Source organism: Alligator sinensis, unplaced genomic scaffold, assembly GCF_000455745.1.
Source record: "Alligator sinensis unplaced genomic scaffold, ASM45574v1 scaffold1605_1, whole genome shotgun sequence".
Taxonomy (NCBI): Eukaryota; Metazoa; Chordata; order Crocodylia; family Alligatoridae; genus Alligator; species Alligator sinensis.
Window position 1 is genome coordinate 23,108 of NW_005843327.1, and position 23,074 is coordinate 46,181.

Consider the following 23,074-nt stretch of genomic DNA (forward strand, 5'->3'; position numbering starts at 1 on the left):
ACCTTTGGCTTTTGCTGGGGTGCGGGCAGTTCCATCAGCTCCTCCACTGCTGCCAAAGTTGGGGTTGGAGCTGTGGTGGTGGGGCTTCCCACAGAGACAGCCATATCCTGGTGGGAGCTGGACACTGCCAACCTGAGCAGCACCCTGAGTTGCCATGGCAGCAGCCTATATCTAGGCATTGGCAGTACGAGCAGCACTGTGGGCAAATCCCACCACAGTGACCAGAGCCAGGGCTTCCAGTGGTGGCAGCCAGTGTTCCAGCGAGAGTCAGGGCTTGGGCCACTCCAGCAGCACCATGCTCAGGAGCTGTGCCACTGCGGCCAGGGCCCACTAAGCTTGGTTAGGCAGGACATGTCCTAGCATACCTACTGCCTAGTAGGATAGGTTAGGCAGGACATGTCCAGCATGCCTACTGCCTAGGAAATGACCTGCTTGGAGGCACAGAAGCGAAAAGGGATCTTGGAGTCTTAGTCGACTCCAAGATGAACATGAGTCGTCAGTGTGACGAAGTCATCAGAAAAGCTAATGGCACTTCATCGTGCATCAGCAGATGCATGACGAACAGAACCAAGGAGGTTCTGTGATACTTCCCCTCTATCGGGCACTGGTCAGACCGCAGTTGGAGTACTGCGTGCAATTTTGGGCGCCGCACTTCAAGAGGGATGTGGATAACCTGGAGAGGGTCCAGAGAAGGGCCACACATATGGTTAAGGGCTTGCAGGCCCAAGCCCTATGAGGAGAGACTAGGGCACCTGGACCTCTTCAGCCTCCGCAAGAGAAGGTTGAGAGGCGACCTTGTGGCTGCCTATTAGTTCATCATGGGGGCACAGAAGGGAATTGGTGAGGCTTTACTCACCAAGGCGCCCCTGGGGGTTACAAGAAATAATGGCCATAAGCTAGCAGAGAGCAGATTTAGACTGGACATTAGGAAGAACTTCTTCACAGTTAGAGTGGCCAAAGTCTGGAACGGGCTCCCAAGGGAGGTGGTGCTCTCCCCTACCCTGGGGGTCTTCAAGAGGAAGTTAGATGGGCATCTTGCTGGGGTCATCTAGACCCAGCACTCTTTCCTGCCTATGTAGGGGGTCGGATTCGATGATCTGTTGAGGTCCCTTCTGACCCGAAGATCTATGAATCCTATGACATCTGCCTGGGGTGCTGGTCAGTGCTGTTCTCCTTGGGGTGCTGGCTGCTGTTATTTGGAAGTCCCAGGTGCAGGGCAAAAGTATGCTGACCAGATGACCGAAGTCAGCAGGCCAGATGACTGGTACAGGGCTAGTCCAGCCTGTGGCCCCAGCCTTGTGTTCTAGATAAGGCCCCATGGGTTGAGTATCACTGTCACAGACCCCACCCTGCTCTATTCCTGGAGCCTCCAACCTCCCCCTTCACCCTCAGACCTGAATCCAGTCCCATGCTCACCTGACTTGTGCCGGAACTGGGTCTGTGAGCTGGTGCTAGAAGGATAGGAATTCATTTTGGGCATCTGGTGGGGAAGTTGACCGGTTTGAAAAGACAGCAGATATAAGGAAGCGGGTATTATGGGGAAGGGAGCATGGTCTCCTGAGGCAGCAAGTCAGACGGCCATGACCTGTGCCCTTGGTCAGCTATCTCCAGGCAGATGGGGGAGCCTGGAAACCATGTTGGATGAGTGCACGGGGACCCCCTGGTGCAGGCTGTTTACAGAGCACCCAGCCAGGCCCTATAACACTTGTACAGTGCTCCACCAGTGTGTGTTTCACTGGGACAACGGAAGTTGTAGAGTTCTCTCGGATACTTTGAATGCTTATATTCATATACATAAGCACATGGTGTTCCAGCATGTTCTGCTTGACCATCTTTAAGATATTCCTAATATCTGTTTAGACTAGGGGTCGGCAATATTTTTTAGCAGAATGCCAAAAATACCCACAGCCTCGACTTGTAAGATGTCGGTGTGCCAGGGGTGGGTGGCGAGGGAGCAGAGAGGGGCCTGATCTCTGTTCGCAGCACAGGCCCAACCCTTTCCCTGAGGCATGAGTGCTGAGCAAAATGCCTTTGCATGTCATACTGACATGCATGCCAGGGGTTGCCTATTCCTGGTTTAGACTAAAAATCAGAAAGTACAAATATCAAATGAAATAAATTATTGTTTTCCATAACAGCGGATATGTTGCTTAGTAACTTGACTTCTGACTTGTCCACTCTTCCTGGGAGCAGGGAGTAAGTTACAAGCACTCTGTTGCGGATGTTATCAAACAATCTGCTTAGGTTTCCTGTGCTGATCGTCTGTAGTATCAACTACGTGAGCACTATTGCTTTCCAGTTTTTCCTTGTTTTACCACAGGGAAAAAAAAAACAGGCCTCTTTTTTGCAGTCTCTGACTTGCCTGACAGGAAACTGTCTAATTGCCGGAACAGCTGGTAGCAGCAAGAGCTCTAGGGCTCGGTCTTCCCTGTCAGACTTATGATTGCTTGGTCAGAAAAATTAAATACCATGGCCTCCTAGCCATGTTTAAGTTTCTGGCTTTACGTATTCGCTGTATTCGGGTAAGCATTGTTTCTTATGTTTTGGCTTAAACGATTTTTGGAGCAATCATAATCTTTTCATGTTTTGTGAACTATACTTTTAATCAAAACTTGTCATATTTTAATTTTCCCTAAATATTCATATTTTTAAAAATGTAGATGTCCTGTTAAATTTAAAGACTTTGAGAAGGTTTTAGTTCCTGTTCAACACTAAAATCTGTGCTTGTGATTAGTGTTATTTTATGGATAGTTTTTCTAGTGTAACTATATGTTTTTATAAGCTTCTAGATGAACTGAAAAATTGAAGCTTACAAATACTTGAATTGTTAGTTGACAGTTTATTAGGAACAGTTCACTTTTGTGTTTATAGGTAATGATACACATAACAGATTAAAAATAAATAAATAAATAAAACAACCCGTCTTAAAAGATAACTGAAGTCCAACTCTTAAGCAACAAAAATTATATAATTTGGATACCTTTTTTTACACAGTTTAAAAGGGCTACTTAAATATATTTTTGTAAGAAAATTATTGGACAGATGGATGCTCTCCCCTAATACTTACACAAGATTTTTTTTTTTTATAATACGTATGCAGTATCACATACAAATATGTTCAGTAGCAAAATGCTTTTTTCTTAGCTGAAACGAATGTTCATATTGCTACCTTTTTCACTAGTTAGTTGACAAAAGCTCTTGAGTTTGAAAAATTAGTTTAGGGTAATAGCTTACTCAAAATGGTGTGTTTTTATAGATCAGTAAACAGAAAATTAAATTAGACCAAATATTGGGGTAAGGTGGAAATCTGAGTTTTAATTCTGTAACTGAAATGTTCAAGTAAAATTGAAAGGCATATAAAACAATGCAGCTAATTTAAAATGTGTACATATGCTAATATTGAGAGAGCAGAAAGCTATTAGATAAATTTTACATTTGGATAGGATTTGCATATTTTGGATTGATAGGATGTTAAAATATTTTTAAATGTACTACCATTAGCATCCCTGTGTAGTATTTAAGTATTTTGATAAATTTAAAATGTTGCACAGATTAATTTAGTCAAATAAATTATGCCAAATATACATGTGCATTAGTTCACAGGCATTGTCAACTGGAGAATATCACTGAAGTAAGCCTCTCTTTTTTCCTGTCCTTTTTTCTTTTCCTTTTTTGCCACACCATTATCATATTCTGAGTGTTCACTCCAGTAAAATTTTATTGCTAGGTTGTGTTTTTTTTGGTAACCTTGCTGACAGTTGCATATCCTTTATCTTTTCAGTAAAAAGCATTAAGCATTCTCTTTTTTTTTTTTTTTTTTAAATGTTTCCAAAGAACATAGTTTGAGAGTTGCATTTAAATCGCTTGGAAATGTAAGTTCCGCCCTACGAGACTTTTTTTCCTATGCTGACGTGCACAGTCTTTTCATGAGGCCATAATTTATTGTTTGGTCACAAGAAAAAAATCTGTTTAAAAAATCATGTAATTATGATTTTTCTAATGACAGTACTTAAAAGGGCTCAGGAGTCAGGGTCATCTAAATGGTGACCTGCGGGCCAGTTAGATAATGGCTCTTAGATGTTTCTGTATTATAAATAAGAAACAAATCCCTTTTTCATAGCTTTCCTAGCCACAGCATGAGCTCACCCAGAGGTGTACCTGCCAGGGTCTGTAGGCTCCAACTATGCAGAGTTCTTGTCTGGTGTAGAAGCTCAGGTGGAAGAATATGACAATCACTTTACCAAATTTGAATTACTAAAAAATGAACTGATGGTTTTCAACAACCTGCTTAGAACTGCAGTTCAAAAATCAGACTTCCAGCATAAAATTTTGAGCAGTATGATTTACAAGGCATCCTATTCCTAGCTATTAGACAAGAAATAGGACAGGACTTGTTTAAACATAGTGAAGAATTGCTTCCTGTGTCTAAGGGAGCATGATTTTTAGATTGTATTGGTATTCATCAGCACGTACCTTTGCAAAGGTGCCTTTTCTGCAGTGACCGTCTCCGATTGGCTTTAACTGGAGTCAGTTGATACTGATTCTCTTGTGCAGAAGATGGATCTTCCAAAATACTTCTTGCACCAAGAATTAACTTCCTGTTTTTCATATTTAATACTTGTAGGTTTTTGTGTCTGTATCAGCATGTATTAGTTTTGTTTAATTATGTAGATATTTTACATATGCCCCCTCTTTTTTTTAATACAAAAATATAAACATATTGCATTTCATCCACACAGAAAAATGTAGCCTGTGAGAAAAACGTGAATAGCAATGTTACTCCATAGTGGATCAACAGTAGAAGGTAGCTCCCCACCACTCAGTGCACTCCTGAGGGCCAGGGGGACCCATACCCCTCAGACCTGTGCACAGGACTGGGGGAAGATGTGGGCTTGGGCTCCCCATCCTGCTGCCCTTCCCCCGGGACCTCCACAGCCCAATGAATGCAACCTGGCTGCAGGGAGCAGTGGGGCTGTGCGGGGAAGCTTGTTGCCACTGTGAGCTCCGTGCTGATCTGACAATGTGCCCCCTGCCCACATGGCTGCAATGGGGGTGGCAGTGCGGGGTTGTGTCCTTCATTGCTGCTGTGTGCGGGGGATGCCTCACCAGGGCAGCACAGAGCTTGCAGTGACAACAAACTTCCCTGTGTGGCCCCACTGTTCCCTGTTGGCGCCAAGTCGTACCTGCTGGGCTGTGGAGACCCTGGGGAAGAGCAGCAGGGTGGGGAGCCTGAGCCCGTAGCAGGCAGGCTGTATCTGCCCCCGCCCCATTCATAGATGTGCGGGGCATGAGTTCCCCCTGCCCCCAGGAGTATGGATAGCAGCAGAGAACTGTCCCCACCCCTTGCCCCATCATGAGCCACCCATGGCCCTGTCCTGCTCCCTGCTGGGGCCCTTCGGCTACACATTGCAGCCCTAAGCCCCATGCACCCCCGGCTGGGCAGCAGCCCCAGCCCTGCCCAACTCCCTCCCTCACTCTGGGGGTTTCAATTCCCTCCCCCCTCCCCACACACCAACTTACTTGCGGGAGCTGTTCTCTAGGCTGCCTGGTGCCCACGTGCATATATATATGCACATGGTGCCTCCTGCCTGACCACCCTCCTCCCGCTCCTCACCCCAGCTTGGAAGTCTGGCAGCCTGCAGGGAGCTCTTTGCCAAACCAAAAAAACCACAGGTTTCTCCAGTAAAATGAGAAATCTGCGTTTTCTTCTGGTAAATGAGAAAGTTTGTGTTTTTCTGTGTTTCCGTGGGAAACGGAAAACCCAGATTCCTGGTGAGATAGGAAGGCTTCTTCAAACTACCATTTCCTCCAGCCTACAGCACTTCAAAGAGTGGAGTTTAGCCTACTGAGCCAAGGCCTTTGACTTTTACCCTGCCAGTGACTCTTATAAGGGCAAGCCATCATGATGGCTGGCTCAATATAAATAGGAGACCACGTAGATCACAGCTTAAGAATCCACCTCCCCTGCAGACTTCAAATCAAAGGCATTATAATGAAACTGGGAGCTGCAAGGGAAAAAGCAACAGGATGCACATAAAGAAGAAAGGAGAAATAAAATATAAATAGCTGCTTTGATTACCAGTACTCACCATGTGCTTGTAAGTTTAAAAAAATCCATTTGAAGTGGGAGCACAGAACGTTATCTTCTCCGAGGCGAAACAGTAGATCCTTGCTTGCTATAACAAATTAGTAATTTTGGTGCTGTTCAGTTGCTTTCCATTTTTATGAAAGGAAACAAAATTAAATCATACATTGTGAAGAAATTTCCTCACTTCAAACATTTGTGTTTTATTAAAGCTTGAGTGTTATAGGGTTGTAATGTTCTGTTTTGGGAGGGGGGGGTGGAGGGGTGCTGGCTAGTTGGTTGGGTTTTTGGGGGATGGGGGGGTTCTCTTTGATTCCAAGGTATTTAATACCAGTTAAGTCAGTAACTTTGTAGATGGTAAATTTTGTTTTCAGTTTGAATTACTGTAGTATTCACATTTCAAAAACTGCATGGGAATGCATACTTCAAAAGCAGTTGTTCTCACTGAATTTTTAAAACATTTGTGTAAACACTTTCTGTTGTTTATCTTTTTCTTTCTTTTTTTACTTTTTTGGATAGAATTTTAAATGTTGAGGTCAACTGACAAGGATTTTTACCTAGATATTATATCACAATTTATAATACCTAGCAATGTTTTCAGAAGTCATAAGAATCTATTAAATGTTCTTAAGCTGTAAAGTCTTCTGAAATGCAAGATTTTTGTTTAATTAAATTATGGAAACTGTGGAAAAGGGTTGAAATTTTAAAAATATAAAACAGTACCACTACTACACTTTCTCTAAATTTTGTGTAATCTGATTCTTTTTTTTTTTTTTTAAATTGTCCAGTCACATGAAAATGATCGTCTTGCACTCCACAAGCTTGCTTCCTTTTACATAATTTGTAGAGAATGTATTTCTGTAGATAGGACAAATAACTTCAGTGCTAACATTTGTAACAACTTACAGAAAGCAAGCGCATTGAGGAGACTTCCGGATGTAGGGAGGGGAGGAAAAGGAAATTATGTATATGAGTCAAGGAGCTGTGCCAACATTGAGTCATCCTTTTAAAATCACTTAATATGATCCAGTAAGCTTACTGTCTTTAACAGTAGTGTACCCAAACTTCTATGTAACTTCACTGGCAAGCCCTTTAAATGTGCTTGGTTAAATATCAGCTTTCTAAATCATTGCCTTTTACTAACTGATTAATAATTATTTAATATACTGTATTTTTAATAAAGGATACAGAAATACACCCTTAGCAAGTAATATACAATTAAACTTTTAATAATGGAAGTCATAAAAAAAAAAGGAAAGAAAAAGCAAAGGGCAAGTTCTAGCAATGCCACAGTCCCAAGTAATGATCTGAGGAAGTAATTCTACTCTCTTTACTAAAAAGAAAATGCTTTTCAATCAGTGGTGATGAGTGGGGCTGCATGACAGCCCTTGCAGCCAGTCAGCAACGAGGGGCAGGGCCACTGGGGCCCATCGGCCAGTGAGAGGTGTGGGGGGCCCACCATGCACCGTCTGCAAAATGGCTGCCTAGGCCTGCATTCTTCCCGTGAAATTGGGGGGCAGCTTTGTAAGTTAAGTAGGTCCCTACTTATATTTCATCTAGTGATGAAGAATACACAAGCATTGAAAAAATTTCCTGACTGTACCATCGCATCACCTTTTGAGAGACCTGAAGTTTTAATTGACAAATTACCCCATTAGAGCTGTGCTACAACAGAACTGGCCACTCCAGTCCTGCCTTCACCAAGAGCATCACCGTGAGACTGACTAGATTTCTCCAGCTTTCCTGGCTGTATGTCCAGATCACAATGGGGAATAGTGTAAACTGACAGAGGAGGTCAATTTGCCAGTGTATATGAATATTTTGTTTTATTTGACCAACCTCAAGAGGTTGTAAAAGCAAGTTGACTGTGTAAGGGCCCTGACATACATTATATCTGAGGCACGATTAAGGTGTTAATTAAATAGTAACCCGGCCACATATTAAAGCCAATTTATGGTGGAGATAATATAGCAGATAAGCCACAAAGATTTTTTCCATATGTTATATTGAACATCTTTGTGGCTCACTTATTATTGCACCTTCATTTGAATGTGTAGGCATGTCACAGTTGTTCCATGATAAATCCCAGTGTTCAGCTGAACATGGATATCTGGCGTGGAGCAGCCCCAGGGTCTAGGACACAGCCATTCCTTTCTCAAGCAGTGGCATCAGGTTGGGGTCAGCATTAGGTTTTGTATCTGGTACCCTGTCTAGTCTTCAGATGCAAAGGGGAGATGGGAGGCACCATAAGCCAAACATCAGGGAGCATTTCCCCAGTGTCAGGCTTACTGCACCCAGGACCTTTAAAAAGCAGGCATACAGCTGGGTGCTCCAGCTATACCACTGCTTTAAGTTCCCAGGGCACCTGTGGAAGTGTCAGCTGGGGTGCTGGGACCTTTGTTGCACAGCTGCAGGTGCCACTTTGTGGTATGGGGCAAAGGCAGCTGGTGAGCTTCCCAGGTGCCCATGCCTCATATCATGGGTCTTTGCACACAGGGAGCTTTAAAGGTCACTACTGAGGCATCTTCCCTGCTGAGCTGCTAGGCACAGGGGATCAGAAGCAGGGTATAAAGTCCCTAGTGGGGGAAACTCTTCACCACTTTACCACTCTTCCCCCCCCCCCCCCCCCCCCCCCCCCCCCTCCCACCGCTCTCACCCCCCCCCCTTCCCAAGAGCTTCTGATGCCTCATGTCTGGCCAGAGCTGCCCTGGACAAGGTTGTCACAATGGACTGATGGTCTAGTTTTAGATGGTCCAGATTCTCTGAGAGTGCTCATCATAGCTGCTGCCCTGCCTCCTGGGCAGTCCTTAACTTATACAGACTGTATGACCTTATTTACCTGATCCAATGAAGGCCAGCAACTGTTGGCTGCCAGCCAACCAATTTGAAATGCATCGCTGGTTGCCGGGTAGATTGGCAGGGTCTCTAGACCCCTCCCAGTCATGACGATATTGCTTAGAACAATAGGGAGTTTAAGCGCCCACCCAGGTGTGTGAGGCCAGTCACGTAGCCAGAGGGAGCAGGTTTCCCCTTCCTCAAGAATGTATCCAGCTCAGGTTACAAGTCAGGGTTATCTGAAGCCGATGGAGCCAGGGGTGTTTGCTCTCTGCAGTGACCATGGTAACCAAATTGTCAGATTGGTCCCCACCTGATAGCAGAGTTTGGGGAGAGACAGAGATGGCATTCTGCCACAGTGGGCTCCCTGCTTTTGGCTGGTTCACTGAAGAAGGGAGGGGAGGAACTTACCTGCAAGCAGAAAAGTCTTGGGGGGGGCAGGGGCAGGGAGCCAAAGGGAACGTTTGCCACAGGGTACTTCCATGCACCCTCCCTAACAGACAGACGGGGCAGCCAGGATGTACCACCTACCTATAGCAGAGCACAGCCCACAGGTGCTTGGGTTCTGCCTCTGGCTTGGCAGTTCCATGCCCCACTGGACTCAGACATTGAGGTTCCTGGCAGCAGGGACAGTTCCTCCTGCATCTTCCTGGCTGCTACACACTGTACCTGCTCTTGCACCCCTGGATACTGCCAGCTAGTTATCAGGACCTTGTGGCGCTGTCACCCCCTAAGGCTGGCTCTGCCCACACCCTGTCACCACACCTCATGCTGCCTTCAGCCCCTCCCCTGTGCCCCAAGGCTGCCAGATTTCCATGCTTGCCAGTTAAGGGGGTTTGGGGGTTTTTTGTTTTTTTTCCACAAGCCCACCAAAAACGTGGAGCTCACACTTTTTCCCAGACTCCATCCAAATTTAGTTTCCACAAAAATCATGCATTTGCCTTTTCAGTACGTTCATAATAATACTATGTGAATGGCAGGAGGCACAATTATTAGGATGGGGGGAAATCAGATCTCATTGTTATGTTAAATGGATGTGTGGATGAGCCTAAGTTAAGTACATCATGAACTTGCTTCCTTCTTTTGCCACTACCCTATCAACACTTGTAGAAAATAAGTGGTGTCTCAGGGCTGCCAAATTATTTATTCTATTATTTAGTAATTTTCACTATTTTCCTGTTTCCATCAAATAACACACTAACCTTGTATAAATCTGCTTTTTCTTTTCTTTTTTTGTTGTTGAAAACAAAGCTAGCAAAGAGCTGCGTCTTGTCTTCTGGTTTTGTAGCTTCTGTTCGCGTAGAAATGGATGTTAGATATGCCAAAATAGGATGAGGGTTCCTAAATTGCAATCCTGGAATTTGGACTTAAAAGTTGCCCTATATAAAAGTGTAAATACAGCTTTATAGAAACTGCATAAACTGGCAGACTTCAAGAGCAATTTCAAAATAAGTGGAATCCAGTAGAAGAGTTTCTGGTGGGGTCTGGAGAGATCTTAGTCTATTAATATTCACTTCTGCTAAACAGATTTAAAAATCAAAATGCTTGGTACAGTGGTAAATGACTGCTCACTTGTAAAGAGCCATCTGGATCATGTAAGCTGGTTTCATTATGTGTTGTAATACAGTTACATTCAAGGCCTTTTATCTAGGAACAAAGGACTCTGTAGGTATATGTTAGATGATAAAGTGAAATTGAGCTCATAATGAGTAACTGAAACACCAGATGTGATCCTTCCATGTCGAAGCAGAGAAACATTGGTTAGAAGATGAGTTGGCATTACCTTTGTATACAGTAGAAGCGTGATCATTGTTGCAATAATGTGGCCAGTTCTGGTGTTGGCAGTTCAAAAAAGATGGTGAAACCTGTAAAGACTAAATAGAAGTTTGGAAAACCAGCTTTTTAATAAGGAACTAATTTAGTTTATTATAGTTCAAGTTGAGAAATGACTAAATTTTTAACTGCTTACCCAGAAAAGAGACCCTTGATATATATGCAACAGGAACTAGACCTTATGGGTTCTTCCATCTCGAATACTTTCCTCATGGGTCTGCCAAGTCAAACTCCACTCTTTTGGGCCCCAGGGACTTTCATCACTTCCTATCCAGTGGTCCAAACCTGAGGGATGTGTAGGATGCTCTCTGCCCTAGATCATAGACTAGTGGTTAAGACACTTTGCAGGAAAATAGGTTTGGGTTAAAACATCAGGGTAAGGAGGGCTTAAATCCAGGTCTTTGCCTTTTTGGGCCAGGTTCCCAAGGCTCCTGGAGAAAAGGTGGTCAGCATCACACCAACTTCCTTTATGTAGTTTTTCTCCATCTAAAGAGCTTGGGACTTAGAGTTACTATTTCCAAAAAAAAAAAATTGAATCCTAGCAAAGCTGAAGTTGAGGTAGATGTCTAAGAAATGTAGGTATCTTAGTGACTTTTTGGCTGCTGTGTTAAGTGGAATCAGATCACATTAGTGACTTAAATACCTAAAAGTGACACTGAGGTTTTTGAAGAACAGACCACAAACTTCTCAAAGTTGGATTTGAAACCAAGCAGTGTTCAGATGCTGTATTTGTGTAAAAAATGCAAACATTGTTTTATTACAAAAAAACAGTGTATCCATCTCTTCTTTTGTTTGTGTCATTCTTTAAGCCCTTATTCAGTTTTCAATTTCAATTTATTCAGGATTCTGGCTGAAAGCGATGCTCCCAAAAACAATGTAACTTTAAACAAAAATAACAGAAATGCAAATATAATAATAAAATAGGATCAGCCATTTATAAAATAATTATTTCTAATCCTAGAATTAACATAATCAAGTACAGGTTTCGCTCGATTTATATGCGAATTCGCTCTTATGCGATCAGTATAGATCCCCCTGCCCAAGCAGGTAAGTCTGTTTGGGGAGGGGAAAGGTCCATGGCCCCACTCAACCCAGCCCCGGCTGCAGCAGCCACAGGAGCGTCCGACGCCAGCTGCCTGCACCAGGGCATGGCGCAGCCCAGGAGCAGAGGTGTGGGGGGGGCAGGCAGAGCACAGTGCAGCCCGGCTGGGGCTGGGGTGAGTGCTGCTCTGTTCCCATGCTCTGTTCTCCAGGAATGCATGTACAGCATAAATCAAGGGAAACCTGTACAAATATTGTGATAAATCAGGTCATGAATCTCTAAAAATTGTTGTGCATAGGTCCACAATTAAGACAGTAAAAAATAAATATAGTGATAAAGTTTATTGGTCATATCAGTAGTAAAGGATGTTTAGCTCTGATCGCTTCAGCCTTGTAAGCAAAAATTGCAAGACAGTTTATTAAGTATGGGTCTGTTTAATTAACATGGCAATAAAATATTTCCTTTTCTTAAAGCAGCTGTGATTTTCCTTCCCACCTCTCCCCCCACCCATATTATCTACTACAGAGAGATCCATCTAAGATGGAACCTGTAAAAAACATGTTTTGACCCCTCTGCTCAAACTAGAAAATGTCTGTGGTCCCAGTATACATGTTAGGGAATTGTGTGTTTAGTTTGTATAAGTCGAAAACAAATGCAGAATTGAAAATGAAACTTGGTGTCCATTTGTAGAATTTGTGTATGGGGGAAAGAATTTACCTATTGTGTGTACATGCATGGTGAGCAGAGTGGAGAGACTGGAAATAGTTGAGAGAAATCAGGGAGCACAGGAGTTAGGACACAGCAGAGAGCATACAGTAGAGGACCTGAGCTGAGTGCTAACTGAGAAATCATGGAGCAGAGAGGCTGGGACAGGACAAAGAGTGTGAACTGGAAAAAGAGGGGCTTGAAAGCTCCACCTGTAAGATGTTTAACCTGGAACTTTTTCTTAGTCCCATGTGATTCTGTCTTAGACAGGTTTCACTGTGTATCTGTAGATGTTTTATTTCAGTATAGTGAGAGAAGTATACTCAAACAGTGAAGCTGGTAAACTGAAATTTTAAGTTACTGTGATTCTAGTTCTTATATGAATGTTAATATTTGTGTATAACAGTATTTTATATGACAGCTTAGAAGTTTTTAACTTCCATTCTTCCCTTTCCTTTTTCATGTCCTTGTAACAAGGTATTTAGCATAATTTGCATATTTGTTGGACTGACAGGCCTGCGCTGTGAGCGCTTCTGTTATGACCTTAAACTTGCAACCTCTGAGCTATAAACTGTGTGCCTTAGTGCCTGCGCTACCCCAATTCCCTCCAGTTTCCTTAACCAGTATGTACACACATGTATATGGTGAGCGGTGTTTAGAAGAGATGTCTGTAGTTGAGCACTGGTTTCCTTAAGTGGTCTTCGCGTAAACATTGGCTGAAGGATGATTGGTATTGGGTTTTGTTTTTCCCCCAAAATAAATAGGGGAAAATTAATGGCAGAAACATGTTCATTTCTGATTCTTGCACATTAATAATTGGGTAGACTAGATCCCGACCTTAATATGAAATGCATCAGAACAGGAAAAAGACTGTCAAAACTTTAGATGACTGAGTACCATGCTAGGAAGAGACTGCTCAGTACAGATGCTGTTCTTGGAGAGCCTGACCCTCCCAGATGCTTAACAGTTTTCCAAGTATGCAAAAATTAATTTTCATGTGTTTGGACAAATTTAGGAATATTTTCCTGAGCAAGGCAAAAAGCACATCTCTGACAGTGGTCTGACCTTCCTGTTACTCCAGAGGTGGGAGGCATAAAAAGTTTATCCTGATGTGAGAATTTTTTTCCCCCTTTCTCTCCCCCCCCCCCCCCCCCCCCCAGCCTCATTCTTAAGACAGCTGAACCTTTTTAACCAGTGTTCCAAAACAGTTTGGCCTACAGAGGACACCCAACTTGGAAACCTTTAGCATGGACACTTAGCTTGGCCAAGAATATAAACAATTGGAAACGGCGATTTAAAGCAGGAAGTGTTAGGTAACTTTAATTATTGGTATCATTCCCAGGTTCACCTAGGCAAGACTAACTAGTATTATTGTCTCAAAAATGGTCTAAATAAAGATGCTACCTTTTTTAAATAGTTAGGATCTTCCATGGTGTATATCCAAATTATTTCCCTAATGAAAATTGATGGATGGATCTTTAGGATATAAACTCCTAACTTGTGACTATTTAAATAGTTTAAAATATTTTACTGTTTTGCTACTAAAGAACATGCTGTTTTGAGATGTAACAGATGCTATCATTCTCCATTAATAGCTTCTTATCTACCTGATGAGTAAAGACCTCTGATATATTTCCAGGGTGTGAAATGGAAAGAAAGGACTTGTGCACACACTTGCACGCATGTGCGCACACATCCTTCTTTCCTCATCAGTTGTTCTACTTACTTCAAGAGGTTTTTATTTTAATTTGTAGGGTGCATTCTCAGAAGAATCTTTGGCTAATTTACTATGAAATTAATGAACTTGGGTAACTTGTTTTAGTCATCTGTTTGTTCCAAGTGTACTCAAGAGGTTCATATTTCTCTTTCCTTTAAAGAGAAGCTGCCAGAATTGCTCCAGAATTCTTGGAGGATTGGTTTATTTTCTCCCTCCCCTTTACCCCCACCACCTGACAAAACCTGTTGGTATAGAGAGCCTTGCAAAAGCTTCACTCTATCTTTTTTTTTTTAAGTTAATAATTTTGCTGTTGTTGTATATTAAAGCTTAATGTGATGGTGAAGAAAACTTCAGGTCATTCATTGAAGTTATTTTTCTGACATGGAGGTCATTTTTCTTCCTGTGGTGTGTGAGAGGACAGAATTATCCTGCTTGTAAAGGCAAAGGCAGTTGCCAACACAAGCAACCATGGGGACAACCAGGTCTCCATCGAAGTAAAGTAGCCTTCCCTAATGCATGGAGAACCCCTTCCATGTTGCAAAAAGAGAAATAAAGGAAATCCACTCAACTCCTCTCCATTTTTACAATACAGTTAGCTTCATTGTGGACTCCAGAACTTTTTAACTGTCCATAGAATACTAAGTGAACTGCCATTTTTTAGTGTGTGACCCAGTTAGTGTGTAAAAGTGGATTATCCTTTTTTTTTCCATCTGGTTTTGTGGCATCATTGAACTGTCTTCTAGAATATTTAAAGACATTTCTAAATGAAAAGTAGTTGGCAAAGGTAACACTTTTCAAAGAGAAAAAAAATTGGAAGAATTGTTAACTGCTCGGGCACCACTTGCCTTAAAGTAGTTTAGTATGACTTCTGAAAGTCAGGCTTTAAGCTTTTTTAGGCCTTTAGACTTCAGGTTCTTGCCTTTACTTAAATCCATTAGTAGCCATATCTGCAGTACTATAAGGTTTCTTCCATACCAGACAGTCTGAACTATGGCATATTCTCCTTCTTAGATGCGGAAAGAAAATAAACTTTGCTGCTTGCAGGACTGACCCACCCTGGATTTCTCAAGTCCTCCACAGTTCTGCAGATGACAAAACTGGGGGCCTTAGGGAGATTTAAAAAAAATATTTTTTAAATGGTACCTTGCATGACTGAAAACATTTTTTTTTTAAAGTTCCCCTGGCCTGATTTCAGCAGAAAATACCACCTCTTCTAAGATTCCCTCCCCTTGTGAGGCAATCAGAATTAGTGACAGGATGATGTAATGTGCCACTAGTGACCAAGACTACTGCATTGGTGGAGGGAATGGATTAAGTAAAGTATGCTCAGATCCATATGTATCGCATGCTACAGGGATGCACACAGTCTCTGCCAAAGTGTGCTTCAAAACCCCAAACAATGGTTATAATCATTGATATTTTTATGTTGTGTGGTCTCTTGCGCTCACTAGCTTTTAAATGAATGAGACCAAAAAAACAACCCAATTATTTTTGTTTTAGCCTTACTTAGAATTGCTTGTCATCAAATCAAGCAAGGGGGAAGCTTATTTTTATGAAAACAGTTATATAAATATTAGAAATATATGCCACAGTTAATGTAAGAACTTAAAAGCTTTTACAGACCAAAGACGGCTTAAAATGGCAACAATTTTACCATGGGACATGTAGGATAGCATAGTTCCAAGAATCCCATCTAGGTCAATTTACCCTTTCATAATGCTGTGATAAAACTTGCAGTATGGTAGAAGCAGTAAGTCATACTCCTTTTAATGATGTCCACACCACAGTGACGTTATGAAACATCCTTTGTTGTAACAAATATATCTTGAATTTTGGGGTTTATTCACTAAATATCAGTTCAAAACAGGATTACAGAAGAAAAACCATTAAGAGGTTCATCAGAAGACCACAGGTTCAGGAGATCATTAAGGAGGGCGAACAGTTGGCTAAATCTGATCCAGTTGTCATTAATCCATAGTCACTGATTTATTTTAGCTTCATTTCTGGAAAATTAAATATCTACATGGTTTATTTTCTTAATTTATATTGTATTTACTACTAAGTTACATAAATATTTTCATAAACAAACAAAAATGACAGTAAGGGTTGCCAGAATCTGGCATGGACTTCCACGGGAGGTGGTGCTCTCCCCTATCTTGGAGGTCTTTAAGAGGAGACTAGATAAGCACCTAGCTGGGGTCATGTGACCCCAGCACTCTTTCCTAACCAGGGCAGAGAGCCGGACTCACTCTACTGAGGTACCTTCTAACCCTAAAAATCTATGAAACCAATTAAAATTATAGTTGTATTGACAATAAATAGTGCTTTATAGCTACAGTAATGAACAATTCAGGGGATCATGAAGTTACTTAATAAGGTGTCTCAAAGTACTTCTTAAATTGTTTTAAAGTATATAATGAAAATATTCCTCATAATTAGGCAAAAGTAGAATGTAGTTAATGATTATTGTTGCTAAAAAATGTTCTCGTATCACTTCTGTACTCCTTTTCGTATTCCACCAAGAGTTTTTCAGACTAACAGATTTGTATTCAAGCATTTGTAATTTAAACAGATTTTCAAGAAAGGATTATTTTCATGGATGAAGAACCCTCTCACCTTTTACTTGTCAAAACTCTTAAAATGGAAAATAGTGAGCTAGACATACCATGCTACTGAGTAGAAATTTGTTGCTCCCAAAGGCAATTACACTCAATTTCTGTCTTGCTTTTGTTGGTATTGAAATGTTTTATTAGATAATTTTCAACTTTGCTAGACTGATGTATTGAATGTTATAGTAGAGCACAATGAGCCCCAGTGCATTTTTCTTAGTTATTTTAACCTGAGCAACTAAAACTAACACCTAAAATACCGTAGTTATGAGTACTGATTAGTTGGTTGTCTGAGATGACTTCTGTGTAAACTATTAAAATTTTCAGATGCGTATCTTCCTTTAGCAAGACAGATTGTGATCATTTTTGCTTCCGAATTCAGTATTCACTAACAAAAAATGTTAAACTGTCTTGTTATTAATTTGTTATTAATGCGAGTGTCATTGAACTTGTATTTAGATGATTCGGTTTCTCAAAAAACGTAGTCCAAATCTTTCTTGTCAAAAATATTCCTCAAAATCTCAGCATGGCATGTTTTGTTTAGTATGTTGTCTTGATACTTATTTCTTCATCCTTTAGGCACAGATACTGTCCGTAGAATTACATAACATTGCCGTTTCTTGCAAAATACACCAGGTTAGACCTAATTGTAAACCTTTTTTTTTTCTGTTGCTGGTTAATTTGTGTCTGAGGTTTGTAACTAAATCAGACTTTTGGGAAGGCTTAACATTAATCTGTAGCTTTTTTTTCTTATGTTTTTCCATACTAGGAAGAAGGCACTATCAAAGAAATAGCAATAACACATCATGTAAAGGAAGGACATGAGAAAGCAGACCCTTCACAGTTTGAACTTCTTAAAGTACTAGGACAAGGATCTTTTGGAAAGGTAGGTCTGATGTATAGATTTCTGTAGAGGGTTATAAAAAGGATATTCAGAAGACCTGAAATTGGACAGCAATAAAGGTAAAATATTTGGAGTAGTTGTATGTTTCCATTCAAGTACAGTTACAGATTCAGACACCTTTTTAAAATAAGCTGCCAAGAACCCTCATTATGTCCGACATTTTCTTGAAATCTGTAAATCACTTTTTGGGTTCTGTTACTGTGCAGACCTCGAAAGGACCCTTAAGGCATGTCTGCACCAGCCAGAGGCTGAGCTAAGGAGTACCTTAGTGAAGCATGGCATACCCGCTATACCTCAGATGGATGCAATGTAGCTGCCTTTTGAGCAGTGAGCATGCATCAATAAGCAGGCCTGAGACAGTTTGCTCAACGTTCAGCAGCGCTTTAAAAGCACAGCAGTCTTGGAGTAGGTGTGCCAGGCTATATTGAGGTGTTTCTTAGAATGTCTTTTGTCAGTATAGACTTGTCCATAATTAATTTTATAGAGAGCTATAGATTTGACTACTCAACTCTGCTATTAGGGTATAAGGCCTACCTCTCAGTCTACAATAGCCCATCTGGAAGGGCTTTCCAGTCCCTGTTTTGAGGAACCTTTTTATGTTGTTACATTACAGCCTTTGGTTTAAAAAATAAAAATAACCCATAACATTCTTCTCCCATGGCTACAGAGGCATCTTCCTTCTCCCTTATTCTTTTGGTCCCATGACTCTTTGTAGTTGCAGAGTGGTTTAACTTCAATGGGAGAGAGGGGCTGCTCCCACTCAAACTATTCTCTAGCTGTAGTACTTATGGCAGGGGCAGAAGCCTTTTTATAAAGGCAGGCCTTCCCTTGCAACCCAGTTGTCACCATGGGCAGCAGATCTACAGCTGCCAATTTTAGCTCATCTTTGCAGAGGACTTTTCATGCCTCCTCTCCCTTCCCCCACTGCAGCCTCTGGTCACTGTTGCAAGCAAGTATTTGGAGTGGCTGATTTCCCAGCATTAATGAGCAGATGCTGCAGGGATTTGTGGGGGGGTGAGAGCAGCCTCCTCATGGAGCAGTGGTTCTCAGCCAGAGTACTGCAGTGCCCTGGGGTACCACAAGATCCTTTTAAGGGTGATGTGGAGTGCAAACACCTACATAATATTCATAAGGTAAACCCTGAGATTTCAAATAAGAATCTGTAGTGTTAAAAACTTTCTGCCCTGTTGTAGTCTTTCTGAGTTCCTTGTAACAGGAAATAAAAGCTCTATTTTCCTTCTCTTTAACAAGATGGTCCTTGAGTCTAATGATGTCAAGAACCACTGGGATAGAGGACTGGAGCAGCAGCCAGGATCAGCCAGCGATCAGTAAAATATGGCCTGGATTGGGTGGAAGCAAGGGATTAGCCAGCCGTTCTTAAAAGATGAGCTGGATCCTCTCTCTCTGCAAGCTAGATCCAGACTGTAGGTTGCCAACCCCTTAGGGGATTTTCCCTGCACAGCCTCAAAGCCAAGCCTCTCACTTGCTGGGTGAGTGCTCTAACTATAAGGCTATTGGGCAAAAGTAGGAAGTACTGCTACCACTGATCAGTTAGTACGACTTATCTACCCTCAGAAGTGGGAGCAGGAGCTCTTACGTGGCAAGTAAATAAGAGCACCCAATGTGCAGGATGAGTTCAGGCATCTCTGCTTCAAAGAATTTGAATGTACCCCTTTTGCTTAATGTTTCCTATTGACCTTCCTCTGGAGGCACAAACTCTCTCTGTTCTCTGTATAGAACACCTGTGTCCCTGAGCCCAGTCAAATTTATATTGCTGTTCAGAATAATTAAATCTCACTGCTGTATGGGGAGCTTAGGTATGTGCATCAGGTTAAATTTGGATTGCTGCTGTGGGACACAGGTTTTGGATGTTCCATTGCCTAAATGTAAGCACCTCAGAAACTGAACTGGATCTGACCCAAAGTTACTACCACTCTTCACTGAGTTAAGGACATCCTGTCCATACCTAACCAAATTAATAGAAGGTTTGGACAAACACAACTGAAGCAGTTTCAAAAGGAGGAGGAAAGCTGGTACTTGGGAGCCCATATTACAGTGCTTCTCAACCTTCTTGGACTCAAGGCACATGTCAAAAAATGCCAGCTCTAAGCTTTCACTTGTTTCTTGATTACAGAAAAAACAATACAGCAGTTCTTTTGTTGCAAAGAATTCAAGTGGCACAGCAGTCGAAAGATGTTAGATTAGAAGCTATGTCTTCCTGTTGGAAATTTCTGGGTTTATCTTGCAAATCATGTGTAGGTGCTTGCACACCTATCAGTGCTAATGTTGCACAGTGTCCCACAGCACCCTAAAAGGAACTCATGGTATCCTTGGGTGCCATGGCACCCTGTTTAAAAATCATTGGTGTGGTAACTGTTATGCTGTAACTTAGGTACGTGTGATCCAGTACTGATATAAATGAGCTACATTTGAACTAACTTTGACCTTGGGTAAGTCAGGGTTAAAGTTGAAGCTCTTTTTGCCACTGTTGTATTGCTGCATGTGTAATAATCTGAATAGCAGCTCTTCCTCTTCTCTTGAATTCCCTTAAAATGTATATTTGTCCATATCCCAAGACACTAAGTTCTTTTAGTCAGCCATCCTCCAAATAAATGCTTCTTAAAGAAACATGAGAGTAGAAAGATAATTTTGGTAGGTTAAGCACAATTTCTTGGCTTTAATTCTTAACAAGGCCTCTAAATCAATATAAATGATTGGTATGTGCAGCTAAAACTGAAAGTCTAGCTTCAGGGTCAGATTGTTAATACTTGCGTGTATAGCAGCATATAGAAACTCTACCAAGATTGGAATCCCATTGTACAAAACACAAACAGTACTGAGATGCTGGTATGGGCACCAACCCTGGGATTCTTTCTGATATGTTTGACTTTATGAACAAGTCCAACCCAATTTGTTATGTGAAAATCTAATAGCAGGATAGAGTTGAGTCACTTGGGATAAAGAACTTGAAGGTTAACACAGTGATAATCTCAACTCCTTCATTTTTGTTGTTATAATTGAACTTAGTCCCCCAGTATTTTTTGAGGCATGTTTTAGAAAAATGAGAGAGAGATCCTCCTTAGTGTCAGCGGGAGAATCCTTACCCCCTAATACTAGAAAGAGAAAATTAGACAAAAGTGTACCTGGGACTTTTTAATGTGAAGAGAGAGTAACTAGCATTTTAAATAATCAGTTGATTCTAAACTTTACTGCTCTAATAATACAGATTGATTCATGGTATAAAAGAATTTGCACCCAAAAGTATGTTCCACAGGAATTAAATTTGCTTCCTTAAACAGTTGTGCAAAACCTCCTTTGACCTCTCAACATCTGGTTGATGCATAGTTTCAAGTGAATACCAACATAAAAAAAACCCATATATTTGACTTATTTTCACTAAACATGGAGGCTAAGGACAGAAATGATGCATAAATCAGTGATCATAAACTGATCTAAACCTGTAACAGAACAGAAGTTCAGTGCAGATAGACTGATTTCAAAATAGCAGAATCTAGCTTAAGGTAGACCTGAATGGATGTTGTATCAGATGTAATCACTTTAGGTTAGATCAAACTTCTGTTCCAGATATGTGACCTAACTTGTGTCAGGAACGTAACCCTTGAATCCTCGGATGTTTTTTTAACCCCACCCCACCACCACCACTTCCCTGGCAGGCAGACAGGCTAGTCTTTACCCTAGCTTGTCTTCTCTGGCTGAGCCACATGGCCATGCCCCCAGCCTGTCACAGAGCTGAAGCAGCAAAGCTTCTGCTTCCTAACTGCTGCTGGCGATGGCACAGGGGGTAGGCAGAGGGAGGAATGGATCACTCCTCTTCCCCCCACTAGGGTCTACATCAGGGACGCAATTATTTTGGGCAGAGGGCCTCCTACTGAGTTTTGGCAAGCCATTGAGGGCCACATGACAGGCAGCCAGGGCAGATAAATATTAATTTTCTAAATTTTTTAGGGGCTCTGCGGGCTGGATAGAATGGCCTGGCGGACAGCATCTTTCCCACCCCTGTTCTACATGGTGGGGGAGGGGCTCTGACAAGGGTGTGAGGCTGGGGCAGTTGCAACCAAGCAAGACGAGAGGTGTGCAGGAGTGGATTAACACTTCAGTTTATCCATGGTACATTGCACAGTTGTTTTGTAGTTGCTTTCGTTATGTTAACTTCTCACAAATTTCAGTAAAATATTAAACAATTTAGAGCAATTCCAAGAAAAATATGGTCACCAGATTTAATTTATTGTTTCTAATGGACAGACGAGGTTCTTTGGGTAGATGTGATATCTTTTATTAGACCAAATAAATAATTGGAAACATTGTTTCTAATATGTTTATGAATATTTAATTTTTGTTTTAAAATGCTTGTAGTGTCAACCCTTTAGGCAACCAGAACTGTAAAACGTTAAAATGGGACACATGTAAAGGGACACAGAGAAACTTGTGTTCAGTTTATACAAACTGTATAAAAGTGGACAAAGTTGAATGGTCAGTTACAATCGATGGAACTATTTTTGTAATTAACAGTTATCTCAACAAAATTAATCTGTTGCTATTAAATTGTATGCTGAAGTTTAGTTACCTGATTTAGCTTTATTTTCATTAAGAACTTTTTAATGTGTTAAACACAGGTATTTCTTGTCAAAAAAATCTCAGGCTCGGATGCTAGACAACTTTATGCAATGAAGGTTTTAAGAAAGGCCACGCTGAAAGGTAAGTGATAGTTAAAGTAGATATTTCTGAAAGGTGATATATGTTGTGCCAAACTTTAAAAAAAATCTTTTTCAGACCACTGTTTTGATGCACTGTTTATAAGGACCTTATTGAACAGAGTCTATTTTTGTCCTCTTTTACAAAAATAGGCTTTAAAAATGCTGGCTTTATATTATATTTATATTGTATTTGATGCCTGAAGATACTACATTCATATTGTTTTTTAAGAGCAGGTTTCATTCTGTGGAAAATTCAGGTTAACTTACTGTGATTACTTTATTGGCTACCAAGAATTTTTAAAAAATTCTAATGAAATCCAGTATTTGTATAAAAAAAAGAAAAAAAAATAAAGATGATTATAATGGAAGTCTTGGCCTTCTGCTTGTTAATACTGTCCCAACAGTAATCGTGTTTCATCACTATTTTTGCTCCATTAATTTGGTGCAACTTAGTCATTTAACATGGCTGTATATTTTTTTTCCTCTCCAAATGCTATGTAGCTTTGTGTATAAAATTCATACCTTTTGCCTAAAGTGGCTCAGAGTTCCTACCCAGTTTTGGGTATAATGTTTAAAAATCTATTCTGTCACCTGTTTATTTTGAATTAAGCAAAGTGAGGTTCTTTGAA

The 23,074-nt window shown here is 41.2% G+C and overlaps 1 protein-coding gene across 4 annotated transcripts in view; it reads left to right on the forward strand.

The window, feature by feature from the left end:
* RPS6KA3 (ribosomal protein S6 kinase A3) overlaps positions 1–23,074 on the forward strand; it is a 94,439-nt gene that overhangs the window by 11,641 nt on the left and 59,724 nt on the right. For 2 of the 4 annotated variants that reach the window (XM_006038363.3, XM_025194862.1), the window contains exons 2-4: positions 17,406–17,462; positions 17,596–17,712; positions 22,365–22,446. In XM_006038363.3, the coding sequence (XP_006038425.1) occupies positions 17,406–17,462; positions 17,596–17,712; positions 22,365–22,446 (256 nt within the window). The remainder of the gene's footprint in view (positions 1–17,405; positions 17,463–17,595; positions 17,713–22,364; positions 22,447–23,074) is intronic. The other 2 variants (XM_006038365.3, XM_025194863.1) reach the window with 1 other exon arrangement.